The 25,735-nt window shown below is 37.4% G+C and overlaps 1 protein-coding gene across 6 annotated transcripts; it reads left to right on the top strand.

The window, feature by feature from the left end:
* The first annotated feature begins 58 nt into the window (after positions 1-58).
* Positions 59-25,037, top strand: LOC148844399 (CemA-like proton extrusion protein-like protein). Of its 6 annotated transcripts, none has more exons than XM_088958980.1 (8): positions 59-1,269; positions 2,248-2,333; positions 4,473-4,646; positions 9,175-9,289; positions 10,865-10,962; positions 12,296-12,431; positions 23,669-23,786; positions 24,468-25,037. In XM_088958980.1, exons 1-7 carry the CDS (start codon positions 664-666, stop codon positions 23,735-23,737), a joined length of 1,284 nt encoding a protein of 427 aa, XP_088815106.1. In that variant the 5' UTR covers positions 59-663; the 3' UTR covers positions 23,738-23,786; positions 24,468-25,037. The 6 variants fall into 6 exon arrangements, 4 of the variants coding, with proteins under 4 accessions (XP_088815106.1, XP_088815107.1, XP_088815105.1 ...); XM_088958981.1 differs by lacking the exon at positions 24,468-25,037 and adding an exon at positions 23,906-24,079; XR_016103527.1 differs by lacking the exon at positions 12,296-12,431.
* Positions 25,038-25,735: the final 698 nt, after the last annotated feature.

Genomic DNA, 25,735 nt, shown 5'->3' with positions numbered 1-25,735 from the left:
AGAAATAAAAATTTGTAGTTTTGATAGATAAAGAAAGCTAATTACGTCTTTTTACAATGAACAGGTCTGGTCTATCTATCGCTTGAAGCCGTTATCCTTTCTCCCGCTTCTGTTCTTTGTTTTCACTTGGCCTGATCGAGTGTCGTACACCTTCAGGCTTCAGATGACCGAAAAAGAGAAAAGTCAGATGAGAATACGAAGAAGAGTTTCTTTTCGTGGTTTTTCAGTTCTAGGTTTCTTTTAGGTTCCAGGAATCTGTAGAGGCTTGCCATTTCTCTCAGCTTAGCAAATTTTGGCAGAGATTCTGGAATTATTTCATTGATTTTCAGTCCAGAGAAATTTTGTTCCAGAAGGGACTTGTTTGAGTTCTTCTTTCTTCCGTTTTACTTAATTCGAGGAATTCTGGGGATTTTGATCTGTGTCGATTCATGCTTGTGTTTCGAGGCTTTGTACGAGGGTTGCTTGAATTTTGAAGAGAATGACTTTGAATTTCGTCTGCGGAGAAACTTAAATTTGGGAAGACTGAAGAATGCTCGTTTTAAATCGTCATTTTTCTTTCGGTGAGTGATTTCATGGTTCCTTTTTGGGATTATGTGAAAATTAGAGTGCAGAGGTTGCTGGATATTACGAGTCCGCAAGGCTGAAAAATGTGTCGTTTTATTTATGTCCTTAATGAGCACTTCCATGGTCTTAGCCGAGAGTTTCATTGCTTGTAAACGGAGTGCGTTCCAAACGACACTACCGTCCCGCAATACATCGAACTCTGTGGTTCTATTGGCTGGTGGAAGGAGACGGCTTCGTGGGTTGATTCCGAATGCGAGGAATGGGCACTCAGGGAAAAGAACTTGGTGGCAGAAGTTCTTTATTGATGAAGACGGGAATTGGTTTGGTTTCAAGGAGGACGATTTGCTTCAGGATCCTGAGAGTTCAGGAGAAAACAAACTGTCGGAGGGGGAAAAGTTCGAAGCCTGGAAGAGGAGAGCTGAGGCAATTACAGAGCTGAGGGAGGCACAGGAAGATATGAGGAATGCAGCGAGTCGAGAATGGGAAGATTGGCTGGTGGAGGGAACACCTGAGGATGACAGTTCTTCTTGGGTTCAGGATTGGTCTGATGGGCTCCGGGAATCGAGGGATGATATCCCGGTCGATCAGAGTGAGGTGATACCTGAGAAAGGCTTTGTTGACTCTGTAAGGGACTTGGTTCTTGGGAAAGAAGATGATGACTTGCTATACGAAGACCGTGTTTTTCAGTATGCCTCATCAAATTCGGTAAGTCATTCGAAAATCTCAGTATACCTCATCAAGTTCGGTAAGGAGAACATGGTAGAAGATCTGAATTACATAGTGATGAATATGCAATAAAAATAATGACTTTAATAGTTAAATACGTTGCACAAATATGGTGAAAGCGTAAAAAATTGGAAAGTCCCTGTGATTTGGCCAGGCAAGCAAAAAATTGGATTCATAGGTTCGGAATTATATATTTTAAATACAGGAAAAAAGTTTTGTTCTTTTTTTGTTTTTTTTGTTTTTTTTTTTGTTTTTTTTTTTTCCAGATGGGTCAAGCATTTTTATTTGTTTCATGAACCTCTTTCTATGCCCTGTGGATGGTTAGCACATTCAAGCTCAAAAGACCATCTTCAGGCAATCCTCTGAACTTATTGAAATATAGTTAGTTATCTGCTCTGTTGTCAATATACTAGAAATTTGCTTCCCTTAGCCAAGTCAGTTGGATATTTTTATATGCTTTTTCCAATGTTTATTTGAATTAGTTACAGGAAACATAAAGTTACCTTTTTATAATAGGAAGCCTAAATGGGTTAAAAAAATGCTAATTCCTCAGCTGATACTCTAGCTAAACAAGGGGTGTAAAGGGATCAGCTTTTTTGGGTACAATTATAAAATTAAGGAAAAGTCTTTTGGGGAGAGATAAGAGGGTTTATTTCCATTGTATGATTCTTTATACTGTACCTATTGTTCACCTTTTATCTATTAATGAATTTTCACAAGTTATTGATAAAAAAACTTAAATATTAGTATATCTAGACCTATTTTTCAGCTTACTCCCTGTCGTGACCAATTCTGAAACTACTAGTCTGCAAATGAATAATAATCTTCTTCTCTTTTCCTTTTCTTTTTTGGTGATCCATAATTCCATTTCTTTCTTCTGTTAAATTCTCTGATTTCTGTTATCACTTCTATTAAGTAGACTAGAGTAGACTTATTCATTTTCTGTGTTTCTTCCAGGCAAAATTTTTGGCAGTATTGGTGGTTATACCATGGACATTGGATTTTTTGGTTCATGACTACGTTCTCATGCCATTTTTAGATAGGTAAATTTTGGGCATGCTTCTTAACCCACTTCTTGATCAAGTTATTTCTTTTGTCCAGAACAATTGTAGTACCAAAAACATGGGAAACACTCTTTTCTCACCAGGTCCATATATTTATATTCCTGATGATTTTGGGTAAGATATTGCATTATCCTGATAAAAATCCCTTTTTGGTTGATGCAAGAAATATTCTAGCAGGGATACTGACAGCTGAGTTTTGCAGTTGTTCTTAAATTTATTGAACTACTGGTGGGAACTTGAAAGTAATACCATCATATTATCATTATTATTATTATTAGTTAGATGCTATGACAAAGAAACAGATATTAGGAGATGGAGTTCTCCATGAATAGCTTAGAAACTAGACTTTCATAAAACTGCCATCTTAAATCTCTTTCATCTTCCATGATATTTCCTTGGCCTTCCTATATGCTTAAGTCTTCTATTTGGTTGAGGAGTGCATATCTATTTTCTTCAATCCTCGCAAAAGTTTCCTTGTTCCAAGTCTTTAACCTCCCCTTCAGTTCTTGGAGTTTTTTGACAAATTTATACCTATTTTTCACAAATGCCACTTCCATTTCATTCCGCCATATCTTGATTGAATCAAGGTTCTAAATATCGATACGCCCGATACGCCGGTAGGGGCATATCGGGCAGTATCGGTGCTTTTTTTTTATTTTTTTTTCAAAACCGGTTTAGGGGGGGGCGGTTTAAGGCTCCTCCAGGGGGCAGTATCAATACACCCTCTGTAGGGGCGTATTGTGGTGCTCCCGAAACGATACGTATCGGCCGATACGTGTTGATACTTTGAACCTTGGATTGAATTCAAAAATTTTGGATGGGTAATCTATATTTTCAAATATAAAATGGGTGCAGACCTCTTTCCATCCTTTTTTTGGGTATTTCTAGTCAAGCATCGAACATGTAGTTCTATAGAGAGGTATGAAGCTAGATTTTTTTTTTTTTTTTTTTTTTTGTGACAAGATTCTCTCAAATGTATGGAGAGAATTAAAATGAAACTTTTGTGCTGGTTACAAAGCTGAACTCAATACAAGTCCTTTATCTCTTGTTGCAAACTTTGTTTAGCCAATTAATTAGTTAGATATAAAGAATTCTTTCCTAAATGGGTATCTTGAAGAGGAAGTATACATGGTTCAACCACTAGGGTTCCTAAATGGGTATCCCACCAATGTTGACAGTACCATTGACTGACCCTAGGAAGTATAGACAATGTGTTGGTAAATTGATTTATCTCACTATTACTCAGCCCAATATCTTCTTTAATGTTGGAGTGTTGAGCCAATTTATGAAAAACCCAAAAATGGTTTATCAGGATGGTGTTAAGAGGGTGTTGAGATATTTGAAGGGTGCTCTAGGCCGTGAGTACAACTGCAAGGTGATGAGACATCACCAACATGATCTTATAGTAAAACCAAAGAAGTACTACATCAGTCAAAATATTACACAAAAAGAATATTAACTACTTGACTCCAGCTCAAGGAGAGACCAAAAACTAGCACCAAGATCTTCCTTTGAGATTCCTTCATATTCTGGAAGTACAAGCATCCAATCCATTATCCTTTTCCCACATAAAAGAGTGATTTGATCCCTTCCTCGTGCCTTATCTTAAAAAATTCTTCTATTTCTTTCCTTCCAAATCTCTCAAAGTACAGCAAAAGGGATGCAGCTTCGCACTATCCTTGCCTAGATATTTCCTCTCATTTTAGGCTAACAAGCAAAATATCTATTGGTGATCTTGGCTCCACCATATTTGCCTTAAATAACCCAAAGATAAAACCCCAAATGAATTTCAAGAAGGGGCAGCCAAAACATAGATGTAAAACATTCTCTTCAGCATCTTCACACAAGTAGCATCTAGCTGCCAATTGAAACCCTCTACTTTGAATGTGGTCCAACGTCAAAATACTATCCAGATCTACAAGGGCAGCAAATGCTTCCACCTTGGGTGGATAAGGTTTCCCCGAACTCTTTTCACCTCCAATCTTTGAACTTGATTCCTTTAATTGTAGGTACAATTACTTCGTTTTTATTTCTTTAATTTGTTACTAGTCATTTGATCATATGTAGAAGCCTTAACTTTTACATTTTTCATCAAGTAATATAATGTGTTATGGATAGGTATGTGAAGACTGTTCCACTTGCAGCAGAAATGCTTGATGTGCGAAGAAATCAAAAACTTGAAATGATAAAGGCATTAAAAGTTGAGAAAGCAAGATTCCGATTTGAAGTAGAGATTGGTAAATCTCCTCCTCTTTCTGATGAGGAAGCTTGGTTGGAGTTGCGACATAAAGCGTAAGATTAAGATTTCTGATGCCCACTTGTTTTATTATTTACTTATTTTTGTTAATGCTGTCTGCGTGTATGTGATGGTTTAAAATGTTCCTAATTTCCCTAATATTTCCCCAACATATTTCCATTTCCATGGGCAGTGACATGAAATTTTACTAGAATCGATGTATTCCCAATGAACACTACCGGCATTATGTGGAGTACAAGAGACAGTTTCAATGGCATATTTCCATTACAACTTCCATGGGTAGCAACATTAAATTTTACTGGAATTGGCATACTCCCCAGTGAACACTACTAGCACTATGTGGAGTACAAGAGATAGTATTATAATATAAGTCGGTGACAATATTGTAGATATGTGGAGTAACAATGTTATTGCCAGCCTAACTTGTTTACCACTTTGGGCTATCTCAATATTCATTTCAAACATGAAGTTAAATATTAGTTTTTGTTTGTGTAATAGATTATTTGATTAATCTATTACAACCATTTACATTTTTTATGAATTTAAATTCTGCTTTAATTCATTGTAACACGAATCTCTTAATTTTAAGGTTTACAAGGCAACTTTCAGAACATATTCTTTTGTCTATAACCTTAGTTTCTTAGCTTTGTTTAATGATTTGGAACAAGATAATAATTTAAAAATGTGTGCCTATGCTTCTTTTATCATTTCATAAAATGTCATTCTATATTTTGCATATTTTACAATGTTTCCACTCTGCCTATAATTTTACAATATTTCCATACAATATTTCTGACATTTCGAACATGTTTATTATATTTGGTGTGTGTGTTTGTGTATATTGGGGTGGGGGTAAGTGATGAACATGCTTTGAAGATGAGTGCAGTTATATCAGATACACAGAATTCCTTTATATAATTAGTTTTTTCCTCAAAAAAGATTTTAAATTTAAACTTTTTTTTTTTTGTCAAGAATCCTTGACAATATAGTGAATATATGTTCATGCTAGACTTATGGTAAGATTCAGTCCTATTTTAGCGAGACTAATTGTTGCAAACTTTTAGTTATTGGAATGATGGGATATTTATATCTTTTCCATGTTTTAAACAGTCCTATAATAAAACAAGTGTTGGGGCAATACACACAGGAGATTCTTTCAATTCTTATGCTCCTCTTCTCTTCCTCTTCACTCCTCATCACCTATGACAGATAATGTGGTATCAGAGTCATCTCTGTCGTAAATCTGATTTAATTCCACTCCCTTTTCCTTTTCTTCCTTAGCATTTATTTTTGATGCTGCTTTGAAAAAAAACTGTCACTGCTGGACTGATTGGACAACAAGAAATAGTTTATTTATTTATTTATTTCTTGGTCATAAGATGAAGAGGACAAATTCTTTGGTCGCCTATCTCATTCAATAGAGATTGAAGGGTATATAGTGCGTTTGAGAAGAGTAGGGAAGAGAAAAGAAAGAATGGACACCAACTTTGAAAAGGTTCCAAGTAGTTTTGTGGTGCCCATATAGTTATTATGGCCTCGTTCATTTGCAGGTTTTTAGCAGGGGGTAAGTTGGTCAACCGGTAATTCACCACAACACCCACATTCATTTTCCACTATATTGGGTCCCACAGTAAATGAGGATACTTGAGGGGTTCAGTTACTCGAGCTGGCTCGCGAGCCTCACGAGTCGATCTCTAGTAGGCTCGAGCTCAACTCGTTTAATAATCGAGCCAATGAATTGGGCTCGAGCTCGGTTGAAATCGAGCTGAGCTGAGCTTTTCATGAGCCGAGCTCAAGCAGCTCATGAAAAGCTCAACTCGTTGCCACCCCTAGTAAAAGCAAATGAGGTTTATATATTAGGGTGTCATAAAGATGGATAAAAAGACAAATATACCCTCATGTAGACTTTTTTTATCAGCATATACCCTCATGTGCATTTGTGTTAGAAAATACAACATTAAACACAACATTGCAAGTTTGCAACATTCCCTCTCAAGTTGGGTCATATATGTCATTTTTTCCCAACCTGTTACAAAGAAAAATGAGCCAAGTTCTTGATAGTAAATACATCACCCTAGTTTCTTATTCCTCTCATGTGATACTATGATTGTGAGATATGTTAATAGCAGCCTTGTTGTCACAACAGAGTGACATAAGACTGGGTGTAGTAACAGTACAACTTGTTGTCACAAATTACATTCAACGACTCACCAAAACATATTACCATCCACTACTTTACTTGTTTTCAGTGGGGCTGCTAACTTAGTACCTAACCTCATGTAGGAGGTTTAACCACACTAGCTCACAAGAAGTATGCGCCATGGATCTATATTTAGCTTCAACATTGCTTGTTTCTACTAGTATATGTTTCTTGATCTTCTATGTCACTAAATTCCCTCCAAGAAAGGTACAATACTCTATATTGAATCTTTTGTCAAATATTGAGCCAGTCCAATCTGTGTTTGTATAACCTTCTATTTCGAGGCTCCCTCCAAGCTTGTAAAACAACCCATGGCCCAAAGCTCCTTCTAGATATTGCACAATTTTTATTACTGCATTCCAATCCGGAACTCGTGGGTTTTGCATAAACTTGCTATCTACACTGATTGTAAAAGAGAAATCTAATCGGGTAATAGTTAGATAGTTCAACTTATCCATAACCTTCTATACCTCCTAGGATCATCAAATTCCTCACTTGCATTAGTACTTAATTTGACATTAGGCTCCATGGGTGTTTCATAGGGGTGCAACTTGGGCGGGCCCAGCCCGAGCCTGAGCCCGAACTGGCCCAGCCTGGAATTTTACATGGGCTGAGCTTGGATTTTTGGTCCTCGGGCTGGGCTCAGGCCTAGCCCTTGGGTAGCTCGAACCCGACCCAACTATATACATTTATATATATATGTGTGTGTGTGTGTGTGTGTGTGTGTATGTGTAAATGTTGCATACATATTTACATATAGATACTTATTTGTATATATAACATTTGTATACATATTTTGCATGCATATTTACATGTATACATAAATATATGTATATTTATGTGATAAAATGGTTGCAAAAAGGGGAAGGAGAGACCTGGCAACTGAAGAATGATTTCAGAAGGTTCAAAGAACAGATATGTTCTGGGCACATTTGTAATTCTGTCTTGGGTCAACTTCTATGCTGATTTCTTTGTAACTTCTTGTTGTATATTAAAATATCTTAATTAATGAAAATTTTCAGAGTTATTGATAAAAAAAATATGTATATATATTTGCGTAAATACATTTGTATATGTATAATTTTAGAGTGGGTTCATTGACTAACCGGAGCCTGGCCCGGGCATGAGCCCAACTTGAGTGCATCAAATTACAGTGCGGGCTAGGCTTAGGTTGATGAAAGTCGGGCTTGACCTTGGGCTTGGTCTGGGCTCGGGCCTTAAGCCCAAGTTTTAGGGTCGGGCCTGGGTTGACCATAAACCCGGCCCAACCCGCCCGACTTGCACCCCTAGTGTTTCAGCTGGTTTAGCGCCCAACAATCTTGTCTCTTCTAACATGTCAAGCACATACTTCCTTTGGCACAAATTAATACCATGCTTTAACCTTGCAACCTCTATTCCCCAAAAATACTTTATTTTGCTAAGATCTTTTGTTTGGAAATGATCATGCAGAAAGACCTTCAATTTGTCAATCTCTAGACCATCATTGTCAGTTATAACAATGTCATTTACATATACCACCAATAAAATCTTCCTAGCTTCAGAATCATGGTTGAATACTGAGTGGTCAACTTGACATTGCTTCATATAAGGACAGCCTTCAACTTTTGGAGTTGCTACACATAATAGCTTGTGGGCCTTCGGACTTTTGTTCTTCTGCCCTCATTCTTTCTCTGAAACTTTGCTTGTCACAGCTCTCTGGCTCGTTGCAATATCTTGAGAGTTGCCTCTCTTTCACGATCAATAATTCCTATTTCTTGCCATCCTCTTCTATTTCCCTTCTCTCCATCTCATATGTACGAATAAAACTAATTTATTCCCATGTTATGAGCGTTTTGGTCATTTTTAATTGGTATTTCCTTTTCTCATTGCACATCAAAAAGCATTTCTGTGTGGTGTTCACATGTGTACATGTTTATGTATTTGTGCACACATTAATAGCCAAAGGCATGCAATTAGTTATTTCAAATATTCTATAGATTTATCTTTAATTATTATGATATTACCTTTAAAATAATTTTATTATGATAGACGCTTAGAGAGAGGAGAGAGAGTGAAACATGACGGCCCAAATGTTTCTGCTTCTAACTTGCATGACACCCTGTTCAAATATGGAAGGATGTCATGTTTGAATGGTTTTGGGCACTAAAAACTTTCCAATGCATTTTATATATTGGGATTCCAACTACTTGAGTTCAAAGCATTATGCTTCTGAAAATGTTTGTATATGAATTTTCTGTATGGACTTTAGTTTATCCTCTTTAATTGCAAACCTTTGATTTTCAAAAGTTGATGTAATAGCTAAGAATTTGTTACATAAGTTATGAACTAGGGACTGTTCCTTAGATCTCTTCTGATGTTACCAGGTTAGAGTTGAGAGATGAATGGAGGTTAGAGAACCGGAGAGCATTTGCCAATATATGGTCGGATATGGTTTTTGGGATTACATTATTCATTCTTTTATACTTTAATCAGAGCAAAGTAAGTTATAATTCACTTTCCAACTTTGCCTTTTTTCTCTCTGACTTTATAGGGTGTCCTATCTCTTTTTAATATTTTAATTGTTCTTCTTGTTTTACTGTTTAGTATTCTTATTCTTGGAGTTGTTGTCTTTCTTCCATGTTACTATTTTTGGAATAAGTTTCATTATCCATCAAAGAATGACATGTGCACATATGTACATATATTTTTGCATATATATGTGCATATTTTCTGTAGCCTAATCAGGACTAATAGGCACTGGGGACTACATTTGAGAAGAGATATTGTCTTTAATTTGGGGTTACACTGGTAGTAGGGCGTGTCTGATAGTGAGATGAGGGCCCATGGACTATATCATTTCATCTATGGTGGATTCTTTATCTAAGGAGGGAATTGAGAGGGGAGAGTTGTATTGGAGTCCAATCCGTTTGCATTAGTTTTGCAGGCTATTGTATTGGTTGATATGTTACAACTTATACCTATTGAAATTCAAAAGCCCCAAACAGAAAGGCAAGAAGAGAAAAAGAAGGCAAAAGCAGAAAATAGTATTAATATTCCAATGTAACAGTTGTGATCTCCTGGTCTGGAAGTTATTTATCATATGCTTTATTTATTTCAGCTGATAATACATTTCTTGATTCTGATAATGATAAAAGATATTTGGAGGAAAACTAGCCTCTGATTTCTTGGCAAGATAGATTGCATGAAACAGCCCAAAAAGTGGAGGATTTAAACATCTTCTGTTTATTGTAGGCCTTTTTGGTTCTGCTTTTGTTGTTGATTTCTTTGGGTGTCCATTTAATGTCAAATCACCACTTAAGGGCAATTCTGTCCATGTTTTCTAGAGATGCTTTGTATCTGGCAGTTGCAGAACACACCTGTAATAATTCAAAAAATAAAATAAAAATAGAAAGAGAAAGAAAGAAAGAAGAGTTTCAGCAGAAGCTTTAGGTAGAAGATGAGAGAATGGAAGAGAAGAGAAGAGAGAAGAGAGTAGTTTGATTTCTCTCCTTTGTCTCTCTCATTTGATTTATATATGCTGAAATAAAAATGTGTAAAGTTAGAAGAGTGCCCTTAGTTGGGTGGTTGACTTAAGCATAAACAAAAAGAAATAAAAAACAGGCCCATAAAGAAGGCCCACTACAGCAGAAATTAAGCTATTTAAAACAAAGAAAACTAAGGACCCGTTTGATTCACAGGAATAGGGGTCTGGAACTGGAATTGGAATGGGCTATTTCTCTACATTATGCAAAGTGGTTAAAGAATATTTTCACCATCTAATGAATCGATTTTGTGTTTCATATTTGATGTTTATTAACCTTTAGGGGTTCAAGGGCAGGTTAATAAACTGTTGCAGGCATGACCAGCTGTTCCTTTTGACTCAAAAGGTTAAATCCTTTGGAGACTAACACCATTTTGAAATCTTTTGGAAAATCCTAATATCATGATTTGTTTGTGGGCATGCGAATTGCGGTGCTTGTATGATTAAAGTTGTATGTAAAGACTATGTTGTGAAATTAAATTCACTTAAAGCACTAGATGTTTCATTCCTCTCACACGTCTTTCTTTTTGCAGGTAGCACTGCTGAAGTTTACGGGATATAAATTAATAAATAATATTTCAGATACTGGGAAGGCATTTCTTATTATCCTTATCACAGACATTTTTCTGGGGTAATGTTTCCTCTACTTTTGTAGTAAGTGCTTTAAAACACAGCCCTGATGTTGAACTGCCTCTGGGTCAATAGGTCAGCAGTTCAGTCATTCCAGGTCAACAGGTCAACCTGTCATGCCATTATTCTAAAAAAATAAAAAATAATTCAAAAAACTGGAAACCGGTTGAATGGGTCATACATATCAGTTCAACTGTCCGAGAACAGAGGTTGTTGACGAAGTGTATTTTTTTTTATTTTGTAATATAGCAGGTTAGATGTTGACCCAAACCAGGATTGTGATTTGTGACCGGGTTACATGGTCCAACAATGATGGGTTGAAAACATGGTTAATAGATAGTACTGTTGAACAGTTTTGCACTGTTAAATAAATTATTCACGCAAAGGTACAGTTGTATGAGTTAAAACCACGTGTGAAATAGTTATATGAACCAACTCCCATAATCATGTCTATGCTGTTTATGACTTGTTCATTGAGATTAGATTGTGCTTCGAAGCATGTCTTTTGTCTTCCTTATTCATTTCTTTTATGGTGAACTTACAGTGTTTTGATGTTTAAGATTGTGTTAAATGATTTTTTCTCTCCAAAACCTGCATCTTTCAACACCCATTTTGTAGGATCTCTTATCCTATTTCAAGATTTTCCCCATATAATCATCCTACTTTTGCTTGCTTTGAATCTGAATTGATATAATTGATGCAAAGAGAGAAGAGTAGAGAATAGAGAAGAAGAGAAGAAAAAAAAGGGAAGAATGTGGGGGAAGCAAAAAGGTGTGCTGCCACTAACTTCACTTGTATTTATATCGATAGAATAAAAAGATGTAGAATGACCAAACGACCCTGCTGCCATATAAAGGAATAAAGAACATAAAAAAATGTGCTGTAACATCATCAAAACAGACTAATAAGCTAATAAAAAGCTTATAAACAACTCCTCAATACTTTGTCTTCATATTTTGTAGTATTCAAAATTGCAGTTTCAGGAAGTTCCATGATCTCTTTAATTCTGTTCAATCTCTCTTAACATCAACTTGCATTTTTTTTTTCATTTTTAATTCCTTAAAGAGAATAATTTCTTTGTTGAAGGTGGGTAAAGTGCTTCCTCTGCATATTAAGTTTGAATATCTCATAGTATCTCCACATTATCAGTTACCAATGGTGTTTTCCATACTTCACCTTCTACAGATAGCTCCTTGTTGTCAGATGGCTATGGGGCCTCCCATCTGATAATAATTTAGTGGCAGAGAAGGATTATTTCATGTGCAAACTATGCTTTCATTTTTAATTTACCTATCTAAAGTTGCCATGTTTCTTATGTAACTGTAAAAATGCAGGTATCATTCTGAATCAGGTTGGCAAACTTTGTTGGAAATAATTGTTGAGCATTATGGGTTTGAGGTTGATCAGTCTGTGATAACTATTTTTGTATGCCTTGTTCCAGTTGTTATCGATGCATGTGTGAAGCTTTGGGTATGTCTTAAACTTGAAAATCGTAAAGTTGTGTATAAACAACGTAGCTGCTTTTTTCACAGTCCTTGTGCATGAATATGCATGCAAGCATTTTTATATATGGACTGGTATATGTTGAATCTCATGCTGCTATTTGTTGATTATGGATAGCATGCTACCTATGCCCTTGATCCCCTATGAAGTATTAACATTTTTCAGCTGCTACCTATGACTTCTATAGTTGGCATAAAATTGTTAAGGATGAATCCCTAGTTCATGTTGAGGCTTGAACCTTGTAAACCCTTTTGCCACTAATCTAGCTTTGTATCTTTCTATTGTACCATTAGTCTTATGCTTCACTGTAAACACCCACTTACACCCCACTGGTTCTTTTCTTTTAGGAAGATCTACCAACTCTCAAGTGTCGCTCTTGTGCAAGACATTAATTTTTTCCTTCATTACATTTGTCCATTTAGGTGTGGATAAAGCTTCTACCACATTCTTAGGAATAGAAATGTTGTCAGTGGAGGTAAGAAAAATACGATATGAAGGTGAAATATGATCATAAGAAACAAAGTGAGAGATAGGATGATTAGTAGTACAAGATCTAACACCCTTTCTCTTAGTCTTAGCAATAGGAGCATCAAGATCATCAATAGTAGGGGGATCAATATTAAGAGGGTTGTTGAAAGCTATTATTTTTCCTAAGTATAGTAGGCAGGGGTACTATTGTACTTTTACCTTTTTATTTTTTTAGTTGTTGTTGCCCTAGTATATATAACAAATAGCTGGCACCGCCTGCCAGCATGCCTTTTGACTCTCAAATATTTCTTCTCTCTTCTGCTCTCTCCGCTCTTTCTTCCTCTCTTCTTTTCTCCATCACTGTACTGGTAACATGGTATCAAAGCGGGACCATTAGATCTGAAAAGGAGAGATCACCCAGACTTCCAGATCTGTCGCCACCATCTACAGTTCGAGTGATTGAAGATTTGCCGCCATCATCTACAGTTCTCACGCCTGAAGTAATCTTTATTCTTCCCTCTTTTTTTTTTTTTTTCTGGCCATGTGCCAGCAGAACCTGTATTAGTCTGCTGATTGAATGTGAGGTGACCAGCACCTTTGTATTTCCTTTTTTATGGGGTTGACTGACCCCTGGAAAATTCTATAGGTCAATAAAGACCTTTATGTGCTGTGATAGCAGCTTTTATGCTGAACCGTAAGGTCAAGGTGACCTGTACTTGCTGTAATAGCATCCGTGTTTGATGCGTAAATCCAGAATTGATGTCAGCCCTGTAACTGCATTGGTGTTTATCAAAAAGGGGGCCTGTTAGTGCTGTAACAGCACCTGTGTTTTTTCAAAGAAAAAGGGGTCTCCCTTTTCTCCCTTGGTGTTAGCCTTTTTTTAAGGTTTTGCCCCACTCTTAAGAGTTTTTTTTTTTTCTGAATCTGTTACCATGAGCAATGAAGATTCTGCTACGTCCGGTGTTTCCTCAATGCAGAATGGAATGAGTGGGGGTGTGGACCTATCTTTTCCCATGGCTGTTATTCTCTCAACGGTTTAAATTATTTGGAATGGTCAAGAAGGATTAAGTTGTACATTACTGCAAGGGGAAAAATAGGTTATATAAATGGGAGAATCAAAGAACCAAATTTTGGGAGTGCTAAATATGACATATGGAACTAGGAAAACAGCATGGTCATGTCCTAGCTTTTAGTGTCTATGCAACCTCAAATAAGAAGGAACTTTATGTGGGCTGAAACGACAAATGAAATCTGAGAACAGGCAAAATCAACTTATTCTAAGCTGCGTACTATGCAAAGATTTATCAGTTACAGGCATAATCGTCCACTTGTAAACAGGGGGAGAGGTGTCTTTCTGTGTACTACTCAGACTTGACCTCTGTTTAGAAGGAGTTAGATCATTATCAGAGTATGGATTGGAAGTGTGATGAAGATGCAAAATTATACAAGAAACTTGTATCTTAGCAAAGAGTGTTTGCTTTTCTACATGGCTTGAATCCGACATATATCCATCAGAGTTCAGATCCTAGGTAGCAAGGATCTTCCCTCCGTCTAGGAAGTTTATGCTCTTATACAATCAAAAGAAAATAGAAGGAACTTGATGAACAGTTCTGGAGGGGATGTAGTTGGGTTGGCAGCAAACGGAAGTTGATTACAGGTGGTGGGAATACCTTTAAGAGAGGAGACTCTAAAAAGGGGGCGGATGACAAAGACAAACCGTGTTGTACTCGTTGCCAGAAACCCCGACACAGTCGAGATACATGCTAGGATCTTCATGGGAAGCCAAAATGGGTCAAGATTTGAATAAGAAGCAAGGTTCAGATCTGAATAAAAAGTCTGGACAGCAAAGTACAAGAAAGAACATTGTGGCAAACATGGCCTCTTAGGAAAATCGGCCTCCCATTACTATTGTGACACTGACTCACATCTCTGGATCTAACCCAAGGGAGGATATTATTAATTCCTTCCGTGACCATTTAGAGCTCTATGGTAGAGCAATTCGTCAGATGGATGCCCCTCCCTCAACTTCATTTGCGTCTACATCAGGTAACTCTACCACAACTTTCCATGTTGCATCTCATACCCCTGACACTCCTCGGACCATTTATTTTGGAGTGTCTAAACACATGACTGGTACGTCTTTTTACTTTCAAACCTACTCTTCCTTTTGGCCTTACCCTCTCTGATGTTTTACATGTCCCGAAATTTCCCATTAATTTGTTCTCTGTTAGTAGTATTACTAATTCCATAAATTGCTTAGTAACATTTTTTCCTTCTTACTGTGTGATCCAGGATCTGGCCTTGGGGAAGACGATTGGTAGAGGATATATGGTCGATGGACTTTACATGTTGGAGAATAAGGATGGTCTTCAAGTCATAGAGTCTAAGAGTCAAGTCTATTTATGGCATTGTCGTCTTAGTCATTTATCTTTTGAGTCTTTAAAAGTAGTGTTTCCAGAATTGTTTAAGTCAATGTCAGTTTCAGATTTTTCTTGTCAAACTTGCCAATTGAGTAAGCAATGTAGAACTCATTTTCCTTAAAAAATTAATAAATCTGAATTTCCTTTTCACATTGTTCATTCTGATGTGTGGGGCCCTGTTACTTTACCATCTGAGAGTGGCTACAAGTATTTTATTACCATTATTGATGATTATTCTAGATATACATGGGTATATCCCATGCGGACCAAGGATGAAGTACTAAAAATTATCCAAGATTTTCAGCGGAGGATCTTCACCCAATTTCAAACTGAAACCCAGATTTTTCAATCAGATAATGCCAAAGATTATTTTCATAGTGATCTCACGGAATTTTTTGCTTCACGTGGTTCATTTCACCGTAACTCTTGTGCCCGAACGCCACAACAAAATGGTATTGTCGAAAGAAAGAACCGGCACCTCCTTGAAGTGGCTCGGGGTTTACTAATCCATATGAATGTCCCGAAACAATTTTGGCTTGAGGCTGTCCTTTGTGCTACCTATCTCATCAACCGTATGCTCTCTCGTTGGTTAGAGTACAAAGCCCCACATCAGCTCCTTTTTCCTAAGTTTCCCCTTTTTTCCATTCCTCGTGTGTTTGGTTGTCGTTGTTTTGTCCAAAATCTGCCACCTACTCGTGGAAAATTAGACCCTCGTACTATTCCTTGCATCTTCTTAGGGTATTCTTTCACTCAGAAGGGATACCGTTTTTTTAATCCTATTTCTCGAAAGTTTTATGTATCCATGGATGTCTCTTTCTTTGAGAGCGAGCCTTTTTTCTTTGTTTCTCCTCAGGGGGAGTGTAGGAATGAGGAGAAATTGGTTCATCTCCCTCCTATTCCTGATCCTCTTCCTTTTTGTGTCTTCTTTCGTTGTCACAAAGGCCAACCAAGTTCAAGAGCTGTGGAGAACCTCTCTGGGGGCAGATCATACTCACTCAGGTATTTTGGTTCCTATCAATGTCCCTGACCCTATTGCTATTAATACCTCTTATGCTAATGACCTTGACCTTCCTATTGCTCATAGGAAAGGTGTTAGATCTTGCACCACTAAACACCCCATTTCCCACTTTGTTTCCTATGAAAACATTTCACCCTCTTTTCGGGCCTTTCTCACTTCCATTGACAGTGTTCCTATCCCCAAGAATGTGGCAGAAGCTCTTTCAGTACCTGAATGGACAGATGCTATGAAGGAAGAAATTAATGCTTTACATAAGAATAGCACATGGGAACTAGTAGATCTTCCTAAGGGAAAAGATCCAGTTGGATGTAAATGGGTGTTCATAGTCAAACATAGGGTTGATGGCACGGTGGAGCGGTATAAAACTCGTTTAGTGGCAAAGGGGTTTACACAAGTGTATGGAGTTGATTATGCTAAGACTTTTGCACCCGTTGCCAAGATGAATTTCATTAGAGTCATTTTCTCCATTGCTGCTAATCTTGACTGGGATCTACATCAACTTGATATCAAGAATGCATTCCTGAATGGTGACCTTAAAGAGGAAGTTTACATGGTACAATCCCCTGGTTTTCAGGCTCAAGGTAATGAACAGAAAGTGTGTAGGTTGAAGAAGTCATTATATGGGCTGAAACAATCACTGAGAGCCTGGTTTAGCAGGTTCCATGCAGTGGTTCAGTAGAAATGATACAAGCGATGCCAATCTAATCACACATTGTTTGTGAAAAGAGGGGAAGGAAAAATTGCTGCTTTGATAGTATATGTTGATGATATAATTACCACTGGCGATTAGAAGGATGAAATCCAAAAGTTGAAGATTTTTTTCTTGCTACACAGTTTGAAGGAAATGATCTAGGTCCCCTAAGATACTTCCTTGGAATTGAAGTTGCCCGCTCACAAAAGGGTATCTTCATTTCCCAAAGGAAGTATGTCCTAGATCTACTCCAGGATAGAGGAAAATTGGGAGTGAAGCCAATTGATTCCCCTATTGATCCTAACCACAAATTAGGTGATTGCCAAGCTGAACCTATCAAGGATGTGAAACAGTTTCAGAGACTTATAGGAAGATTGTTATATCTTTCTATGACCCGCCTCGGCATTCTTATGCAGACGGTGTTCTTAGCCGGTTCATGCATGCTCCCAAGACCACTCACCTTGAAGCAGCAGAAAGAGTTCTCAGATATCTTAAGAAGTTCCCAGGTGCTGGCTTGTTGTTTCAAAAGCACGGACATTTGAAAGTTGAAGTGTACACTGTTGCAGATTGGGCAAGATCCCTGAATGATAGAAAGTCAACTAGTGGCTACTGTACCTTTATAGGAGGAAATCTAGTTACTTGGAGAAGCAAAAAGCAGAATGTGGTTGCTAGATCCAATGCTGAAGCTGAATATCGGGCAATGGCTCATGGAGTGGTTGAAATTATGTGGCTAAAAAATCTGTTGAGTGAGTTGGGTTTTCCAGTAGACAAACCTATGACCCTATTCTGTGATAACAAAGCAACCATAAACATTGTTGATAATCCAGTGCTACATGATAGAACTAAACACATCAAAGTCAACAAACACTTTATCAGAGAGAAGGTTGTCACAGGGGAAGTTTGCACTCCTTATGTCAGCTCTAAGGATCAACTTGCAGACATCTTTACGAAAGGGCTACACCAATCACGACATCATGATTTATGTGACAAGTTGGGCATGATTGACATCTATGTCCCAACTTGACTATTGTACTTTTACCTTTTTATTTTTTTAGTTGTCGCCCTAGTATATATAACAAATAGCTGGCGCCGCCAGCATGCCTTTTGACTCTCAAATATTTCTTCTCTCTTCTGCTCTCTCTTCTCTTTCTTCCTTTCTTCTTTTCTCCTTCATCACTGCACTGATAACAAGGGTCAGGCATATCAAGAGGAATAAGAGTACCTGACTGAGGAGGATTGCCTCTGATGATATTGGTAGCATAGTTTTAGGCTCCACGCTCTTGAACTCTATTTGCCCTTGCAAAGGCAAGAAAAATACGAAATGGAGGATGATCAAGAAGAGGAAGCTGAACTTGAGTGTGTTTTTCCTCAACCCTACTCTCATCACTATCAAAAAAGGTACATCCATGGAGATAGTATTTGTGGGAAGTAGAATCAAAGCACAAATAGTTCTTTAAAGACAAAGGGTAACCCAAAAAGACACAAGGGATAGCACGAGGGTCAAGCTTACCACAACTAGTAGACAAGTCATGAACAAAGCAACAACATCCAAATACACATTAGAATAGAGCACAAAGGGGCCTTGGGAAACAAAAGTTGATGTGAGACCTTATACTCTAGTAACCAAGACAACATATGATTGATAATATATGTAGTACACATAACAACATCCATCTAGAAACATTTTAGAACATGCATATGTAATAATAATCCACAAGCAACCTCAAGAAGACAACGATTTATCCTCTTAGCAACACTGTTTTGTTGAGGTATTTTAACATAGGAACTTTGATGAAGAGATCCACACGAAGCAAAGAACTCCATGAGATCATTGTGAAAATATTCCTTTGCGTTGTCTAACTATAAAATATGAATCGTAGTCTAGAATTAAGTAAAAACCATGCATTGAAAATTGTTGAGCAAGAGCAAGAGAAGAGAGGAAGAGAAGAGAGGATAGGCGAGAGGAATGAAAGCCCCAAAAAAGTACTGCAAGCGTGTGCAGTAGTTATTATTTATACTAGTCTAGTCGTACAACATAAAATATGGGGAAATTACAACAGTACCCTTGCGGTACTAAACTTGTGTACAACACCTGTCAACACTCCCCCTCTTGTTGGAGCATAGATATCAATCATGCCCAATTTGTCATAGAGATCATGATGTTTGGAATATTTTAGCCCTTTTGTAAAGATGTCTGCAAGTTGGTTCTCAGAGGTGACATTGGGAGTACATACTTCGCCTGTGATGACTCTCTCTGATAAAATGCTTGTCAACTTCGATGTGTTTTGTTCTATCATGTAGCACTAGATTGGCAACAATGCTTATAGTTGCTTTGTTATCACAGAATAGAGTCATAGGTTTGTCCATTGGGAAACCCAACTCACTCAACAAATTCTTTATCCACATACCTTCAGCTACTCCATGGGCCATAGCACGATATTCAGCTTCAACGCTGGATCTAGCCACCACGTTTTGCTTTTTACTCCTCTATGTAACAAGGTTCCTTCCTGTAAAGGTGCAGTAGCCACTAGTTGACTTTCTGTCACATTGAGATCCAGCCCAATCTGCATCTGTCACATTGAGATCCAGCCACTAGTAGACTTTCCTACAGACGGCGCCATGAGAAGCAACATGGAAAGCTGTGGCAGGGTTACCTGACGTAGATGAAAATGAGATGGATGGAGGAATTCATAATATCCTCCCTCGGGTAAGATCCGGTGAGATGTGTCTGAGTCACAGTAGAAATGGGGGGTTGATTCTCTCGAGTAACCATGTTGGCAATGTGGTATTTCTTTGTACCTTGCTGTTCGGAGCTTTTATTCACATCTGAACCTTGCTTCTTAGTCAGATCTTGAGCCCATTTTGGTTTCCCATGAAGATCCCAACAGGTATCTTTGGTGTGTCAGGGTTTTTGGCAATGAGTGCACCACAATTTGTCCTTATCTTCTGTTTTTTTCTAGAGATCTCCTTTCCTGGAAGAAGATCCCACACTAGTAGAGACACCCCTTTTTGCTGCCAACACAACTGCATCCCCACCAGGGTTGTTCATCAAATTCCATCTACTCTCTTCAGATTGTACAAGAGCATAGACTTCCTGAACTGATGGGAGATCCTTGGAGTTGAGAATCTGTACTCTAATAGATTCATACATAGAATTCAGACCATGTAAGAAGGCAAACACTCTTTGCTGGGAAACAAGTTTCTTGTACATTTTGGCATCCTCATTACACCTCCAATCCACATTCTGATAATGGTCCAACTCCTTCCAGACATAAGTCAAGTCAGAGTAATATACTGATAAACATCTCTCCCCCTGTCTACAAGTAGATGATGCTGCTTGTAGTTGATAGATCTTGGCATAGTGTCGCAATTCTGAATATGTAGATTTTGCTTATTCTCAGATCTCATTTGCGGTTTCGGCCCACATGAAATTCTTCCTTATTTGAGGTTGCATGGAGACCAAGAGCCAAGACATAACCATACTGTTCTCCTGATTCCATCTAACATATTCAACATTCCCAGAGGGTGGTTCTTTGATTCTCCCATTAATATAGCCTATCTTCCCCCTTGCAGTGATGTATAACTTGATCCCTCTTGACCACTCTAGGTAATTTAAACCATCAAGAGGGACAACAGCCATAGGAAAGGATAGGTCACCCCCACCCATTCCATTCAGCATTGAGGAAACTCTAGATGTGGCTGAATCTTCACTACTCATGATTTCGGGTTTAAGAGAAGACAACAACCAAAGGAGTAGTACCTTACAGAGCTGCTACAGAAACAGGTCCTTATGACCTTCAGTCCACGAAAGAAAGAACACTTGTTGTTTCAGCACACAACCAGGTCCTTCTGACCTATAGTTTCACTGGGAGCCAAGATCAAACACTGTTGTTGCAGCACTTGAACAGGTCTGTATGACCTACGATTTTGTAGGAATCAAAAAAAACAACACTACAGTTGCATTATATAACCAAGTTTGTATGACCTATGATGTTACAGAAGTCATATGACCCCCAAACAGAATGGAAAATACAAGGTGAAGTTCACAACACACCTAATCGGCAGACCTGGTAGCCGAACAGTCAATGGAAAATACAATACCAACTTCAGGGCATCAATAGTCCATCAAATGGTGCAAAGAAATACAAAAAAAAAAAAGTTGAATACCAGGGCACCCGAACAGTAGATGAACAATACCTTCTTGAACATCAGATGATAGCCTCTCTATAAACCAGAACTTCCTCTACAAACATCAGATGATAGCCTCTCTACAGTCGAACAGACAATGGATACAACTTCTGGGCTGGAAGATGAAAAGTCTCTATAACTAGAACCCTTTTCTGCGCTGGAAGATGAAAAATCAGACAGGCATCTTCTTGCATAAGGTTGAACTGAGCACAACAGATTAGCAGTTCGATAGATACAACTCTGGGAGATGAAGAGACTAACTGCTTGACATTGAACACAACAGATTTTCTTGACACCACCCTTCAGGCCTAGATGACTTGCTCTGATACCATGTTGAGCAAGAGCAAGAGAAGAGAGGAGGAAGAGAGGAAGAAGAGAGGATAGGCGAGAGGACTGAAAGCCCCAAAAAAGTACTACAGGCGTGTGCAGTAGTTATTATTTATACTAGTCTGGTTGTACAACATAAAATATGGGGAAATTACAACAGTACCCTTGTAGTACTAAACCTGTGTACAACAACATCTGTCAACAAAAATCTTTCACAAGCTTCGACACTTCATTTCTAGATTGCATGGGAAAATTCCAGGTATATTTAGAGTAGTCATCAATCAATGCAATGAAATACTTATAGCCAGTTTCAAAAGGTGGAGTAACAAGTCTCCAAACAACAAAATAAACAATGTGAAAAGGAAGTTCAGATATTTTATTTCTTAAAGGAAAATAACTTCTAAAAATGTTTGCTTGATTGACATGTCAGACACTACAACTCATTTTATGACATGCTTAAATAATTCTGAAAGCACAACCTTTAACCATTCAAAAGAAAAATGACCAAGACGACTATCCCATAAGTAGGCTTAACTCTCACTAGATGGACTTAAATGACTTTGTAACCACAAGACTAGCTCTATTCTCCAAAATGTAGAGACCATCCACCATACTTCCTTTATCAGTTGTCCTTCTGGAGGTCAAATCCTGGAACCACACAAGAAGGAAAAATGTTACTAAGCAATTCAAAGAGTGAGTAATGTTGCTGATGGAAAGTAAATTAATAGGCATCTTTGGAACATGCAACTCTTTAGAGAAGGTAAGGCCAAAGGGAAGGGAGATGGTTCCTTGATCGGCTATGGTAGAGAATGACCCATCAGTTAGTCTCACCTTATCTCTCTTAGAGAGGAGGCTATATGCCTGAAACAGACTTGACTTAGCAATCATGTTATTTGAAGCTTCGGAGTCAATTATCCAAGGAGATTAGGATGTATGAGATGACACATGGAAGGCAGTGGCAAAGTTACTTGATGTAGATGCAAAAGAGGTAGGAGTAGGGCCAAAATCCACCTGACGAGGTGTCCTACCATATAACTCCAAATGGTCACAACAAGAATTGATAATCTATTCCTTGGGGTCAGAACCAGAGGGACATTCCTAAGATACCGTGGGACAAGTCTCTTGAGAGGCCACACTTGCTAAATTATATTTCTTCTGATTCTACTAAACTAGCTTCTTAGTCTAATTAGATGCTGATTTTATACTTAATTCCCGAGCCACATGGGCTTCCCATGGAGATCCCATTGAGTGCACCAAAGTTTGTCTTTGTCATCCACCATCTTTTGGAAGCCACCCTTCTTAAAAGAACTCCCTCTTTTTCTGCTTGTACCTCCTTTGACTACTAGGGCAACCAGCTCCCCTTCTAAAAAATTCACCACACTTCTACTCTCTTCAGATTGGATTAAGGCATAGGCCTCTTGGATTGAAGGTAAGTTCTTACTTCCCAAAATTTGTACTCTGATAAATTCCTAAGTAGGATTCAGTCCCAAGAGATACCGGGAGACAAGGGACTTGTAAGCTTTTGCATTTTCATCACATTTCCAATTCACACTTTGATAATGGTCCAACTCTTTCCAGATCAATGTCAAATCTAAGTAATATACTGAGAGACTCCTCTCCCCCTTATTACAAGTGGATGATTCAGCTTGCAATTGGTATATCTTTGCATAGTGCCTTTGCTCTGAATATGTAGATTTTTCTTGGGATAAGGTTTTGACGAGTTAAGTAGAAACAAATTCAATTCCCCCCTCCCTTTTCATGAATAGCTAACTCCATCAATTTTTGGCTTTGGTGTTAACCAGTAGTATCTGGAAGCTTTTGGAATTGGAACCACCAGCTCCGTTCCCCAACTTTCTTCCATCAATACAAACAGAAGAGTACCTATTATGGTGGTTTATTACTCACTTGCATGCTTGTTTGCAACGAAGCAAGGATGAATTTCTAATTTTGAGATTAGGATCCTTCTAAAAGGAATTGTTGCTAATTTTTGGAAATCTTCATTATGTTATTATTGTTACTGAAACCTAAACTTCATTTTGTACAACCGTGCCTGCAAAACTTATTTTGTTTTCCTTTATTGTTTTTGCTACAGTTATTCAAATTCCTTCCAAGATTGTCTCCAAAAGTATCAAACATTTTCAGGGAAATGAAGCGACATTAGTTCTCTTGTTTGGAATTTTTTCTCTCCATCCAAGGAACCACCTGGCCAGGTTTTTATATTATTAAGGCTATATTTCTTCCCCTTGATCTTTTCTTTCAACTTATGTTACATGGTTTTCTAAAGGCTTGTAAGTACGACATAATCAATTTAATGTATTGAATGTTATAGGGTTGAAGTGAAGGTCAAAAGGTTAAAGCTATTTTATGCAAGAGCCTGTTGTCATTCAGAAATCCTTGTGTTTTTCATCTGCCATTCATTGTAATATTATGATTTGAAAAATTCGTAGTTTTGAATTCCATGTTATTAATTATGCATGAGAGACAACAAATTGCCTTGTCAAAATTTACATTTACTATTACATAATTTACAAATTAAGTACATAATGATATAATGGTATTCTCTCACTAACATGTATGAAAAAATAATAGGGAATATAAATATTTCTTTCCAGCATATAGTCACAAAGGAGCCATGAGAAAACTGCATTGCTATCAAGTGTATCCAAAACCCTTTAATATCCATTCAAGGAATCATTTAATGTGAAACAGAGTATGAAAAGAGTTGTGAATAAATTGTAATGTGTTTTTGGATGATAAATGAGCTGTTCTTAATGTGAATAAATTGTAATGGTTTCATCACAATTTCTTCAGGTCCGATTGGTAAAGATATCCTAGTTCAAGCTTTAATTTGATGTCGCTTAATTAGCTCATTTTATCACTTTCTTTATCAGAAAATGCAAGCTGCTTCTTTGGAAGACCTAGGTAAGCAGCTATACATATATTGGAGAGACAAAGACGTTTCCAAGTTGAAAAGGATTTCTAAGGGAAGACTTGGGAACACGGCCAAGTTTGAAGAAATGCTTGCAGAACCATTGTCTGCAAAATCTCTGCTTTTGCTGAGTCAGTAACGAATGCTGGTGAAAGATAAATGTTTGCAGAAATGTTGGGGCCGGGGAGCGAAGAGATACTCTCTAGTCTCTATGTAACTTATTGACAGAAGAAAGGGCACTAAAGTCATGATAGTGCAGGGACTGTTCTAAAGAGTGAAGCCACATGACCTACAAAGCTGTAAATTCCCTAGTGCTGTAAGTTCAATTCAGAGGATCATGACCTACAAGGCTACAGCATAGAAATATAACTGAGGGTTCACGCCACAGAAAAGGGTTTCCACCCAAAATTCATCAATCATCACATGGGTGTTATCGTTTAATAGAAAATAATTAATATTTCTCCATTATTGTTGTTTTGTCCATATGTTACAGATATTCAGCAAACTAAGAATATATATATGATTGCAGTCACACTCCAGGCTAATTTTTAAGGCGCCAAACGAATATAGAATCACTGAAAGCAAAAGACCCATTAAATTGTATTGGATGGATGGTAGATCATCAAGATTATTCTGATTTCTGATTGAATAGAGGGCAGAGGTGCTCAATTAGCAGTACAAAGAATCATGATCAAACAGATTTAATTAATTGGGTTTGTACAGTAAAATATAGATGATGCTTATTAGCCCCATGATCTTCAAATCAAATCTCAAAAGCAGGCACACACATTCACACAACCAGTAGCTACAAGCCTACAGCAAATGCATTACAAACTGTCTTTATACCTACCCATGCATTTTCTTTATGGTCGTGATAAGAACCATACATTATTTCTGATGCATACCTAAACATACCCTGCAGGGTAAGAGTAAAAGAAACAATTACAAGAAATTAAAACACAACAAAACATAGTTACATAATATAGAGTTGCATTACTTTAATAGCTTAGTAATTGGATTTTTTTAAGCCAGCTCAGTAATTGGATTTAATTAAGAAATTGATTTAACTTGTGTATCTGAATTATTAATTAATGATTATCAGTAAATTATGACAAAATAAGCTATCGGTACAATATATTTTTCGTAAACTATTATTAATTATCAGTAAATTATCAATATATTTACTATAAATGTACAATAATTAACAATGTATAAATATTTTGGAAATTT

The sequence above is a fragment of the Nelumbo lutea genome, chromosome 8, assembly GCF_056320005.1.
Source record: "Nelumbo lutea isolate HS-2025 chromosome 8, American lotus-T2T, whole genome shotgun sequence".
In the NCBI taxonomy this organism is placed as follows: Eukaryota; Viridiplantae; Streptophyta; class Magnoliopsida; order Proteales; family Nelumbonaceae; genus Nelumbo; species Nelumbo lutea.
Note: the sequence above shows the minus strand (reverse complement) of the source record. Positions and strands in the feature narration are given on the sequence as shown.

Excerpts from the sequence above, each read along its gene's own strand:
- LOC148844399 (XM_088958980.1), top strand. The coding sequence starts at position 664 with ATGTCCTTAATGAGCACTTCCATGGTCTTAGCCGAGAGTTTCATTGCT. Across the intron at positions 2,334-4,472 it reads CTCATGCCATTTTTAGATAG|GTATGTGAAGACTGTTCCAC; the intron begins GTAAATTTTGGG and ends TGTTATGGATAG. Across the intron at positions 4,647-9,174 it reads TTGGAGTTGCGACATAAAGC|GTTAGAGTTGAGAGATGAAT; the intron begins GTAAGATTAAGA and ends TGATGTTACCAG.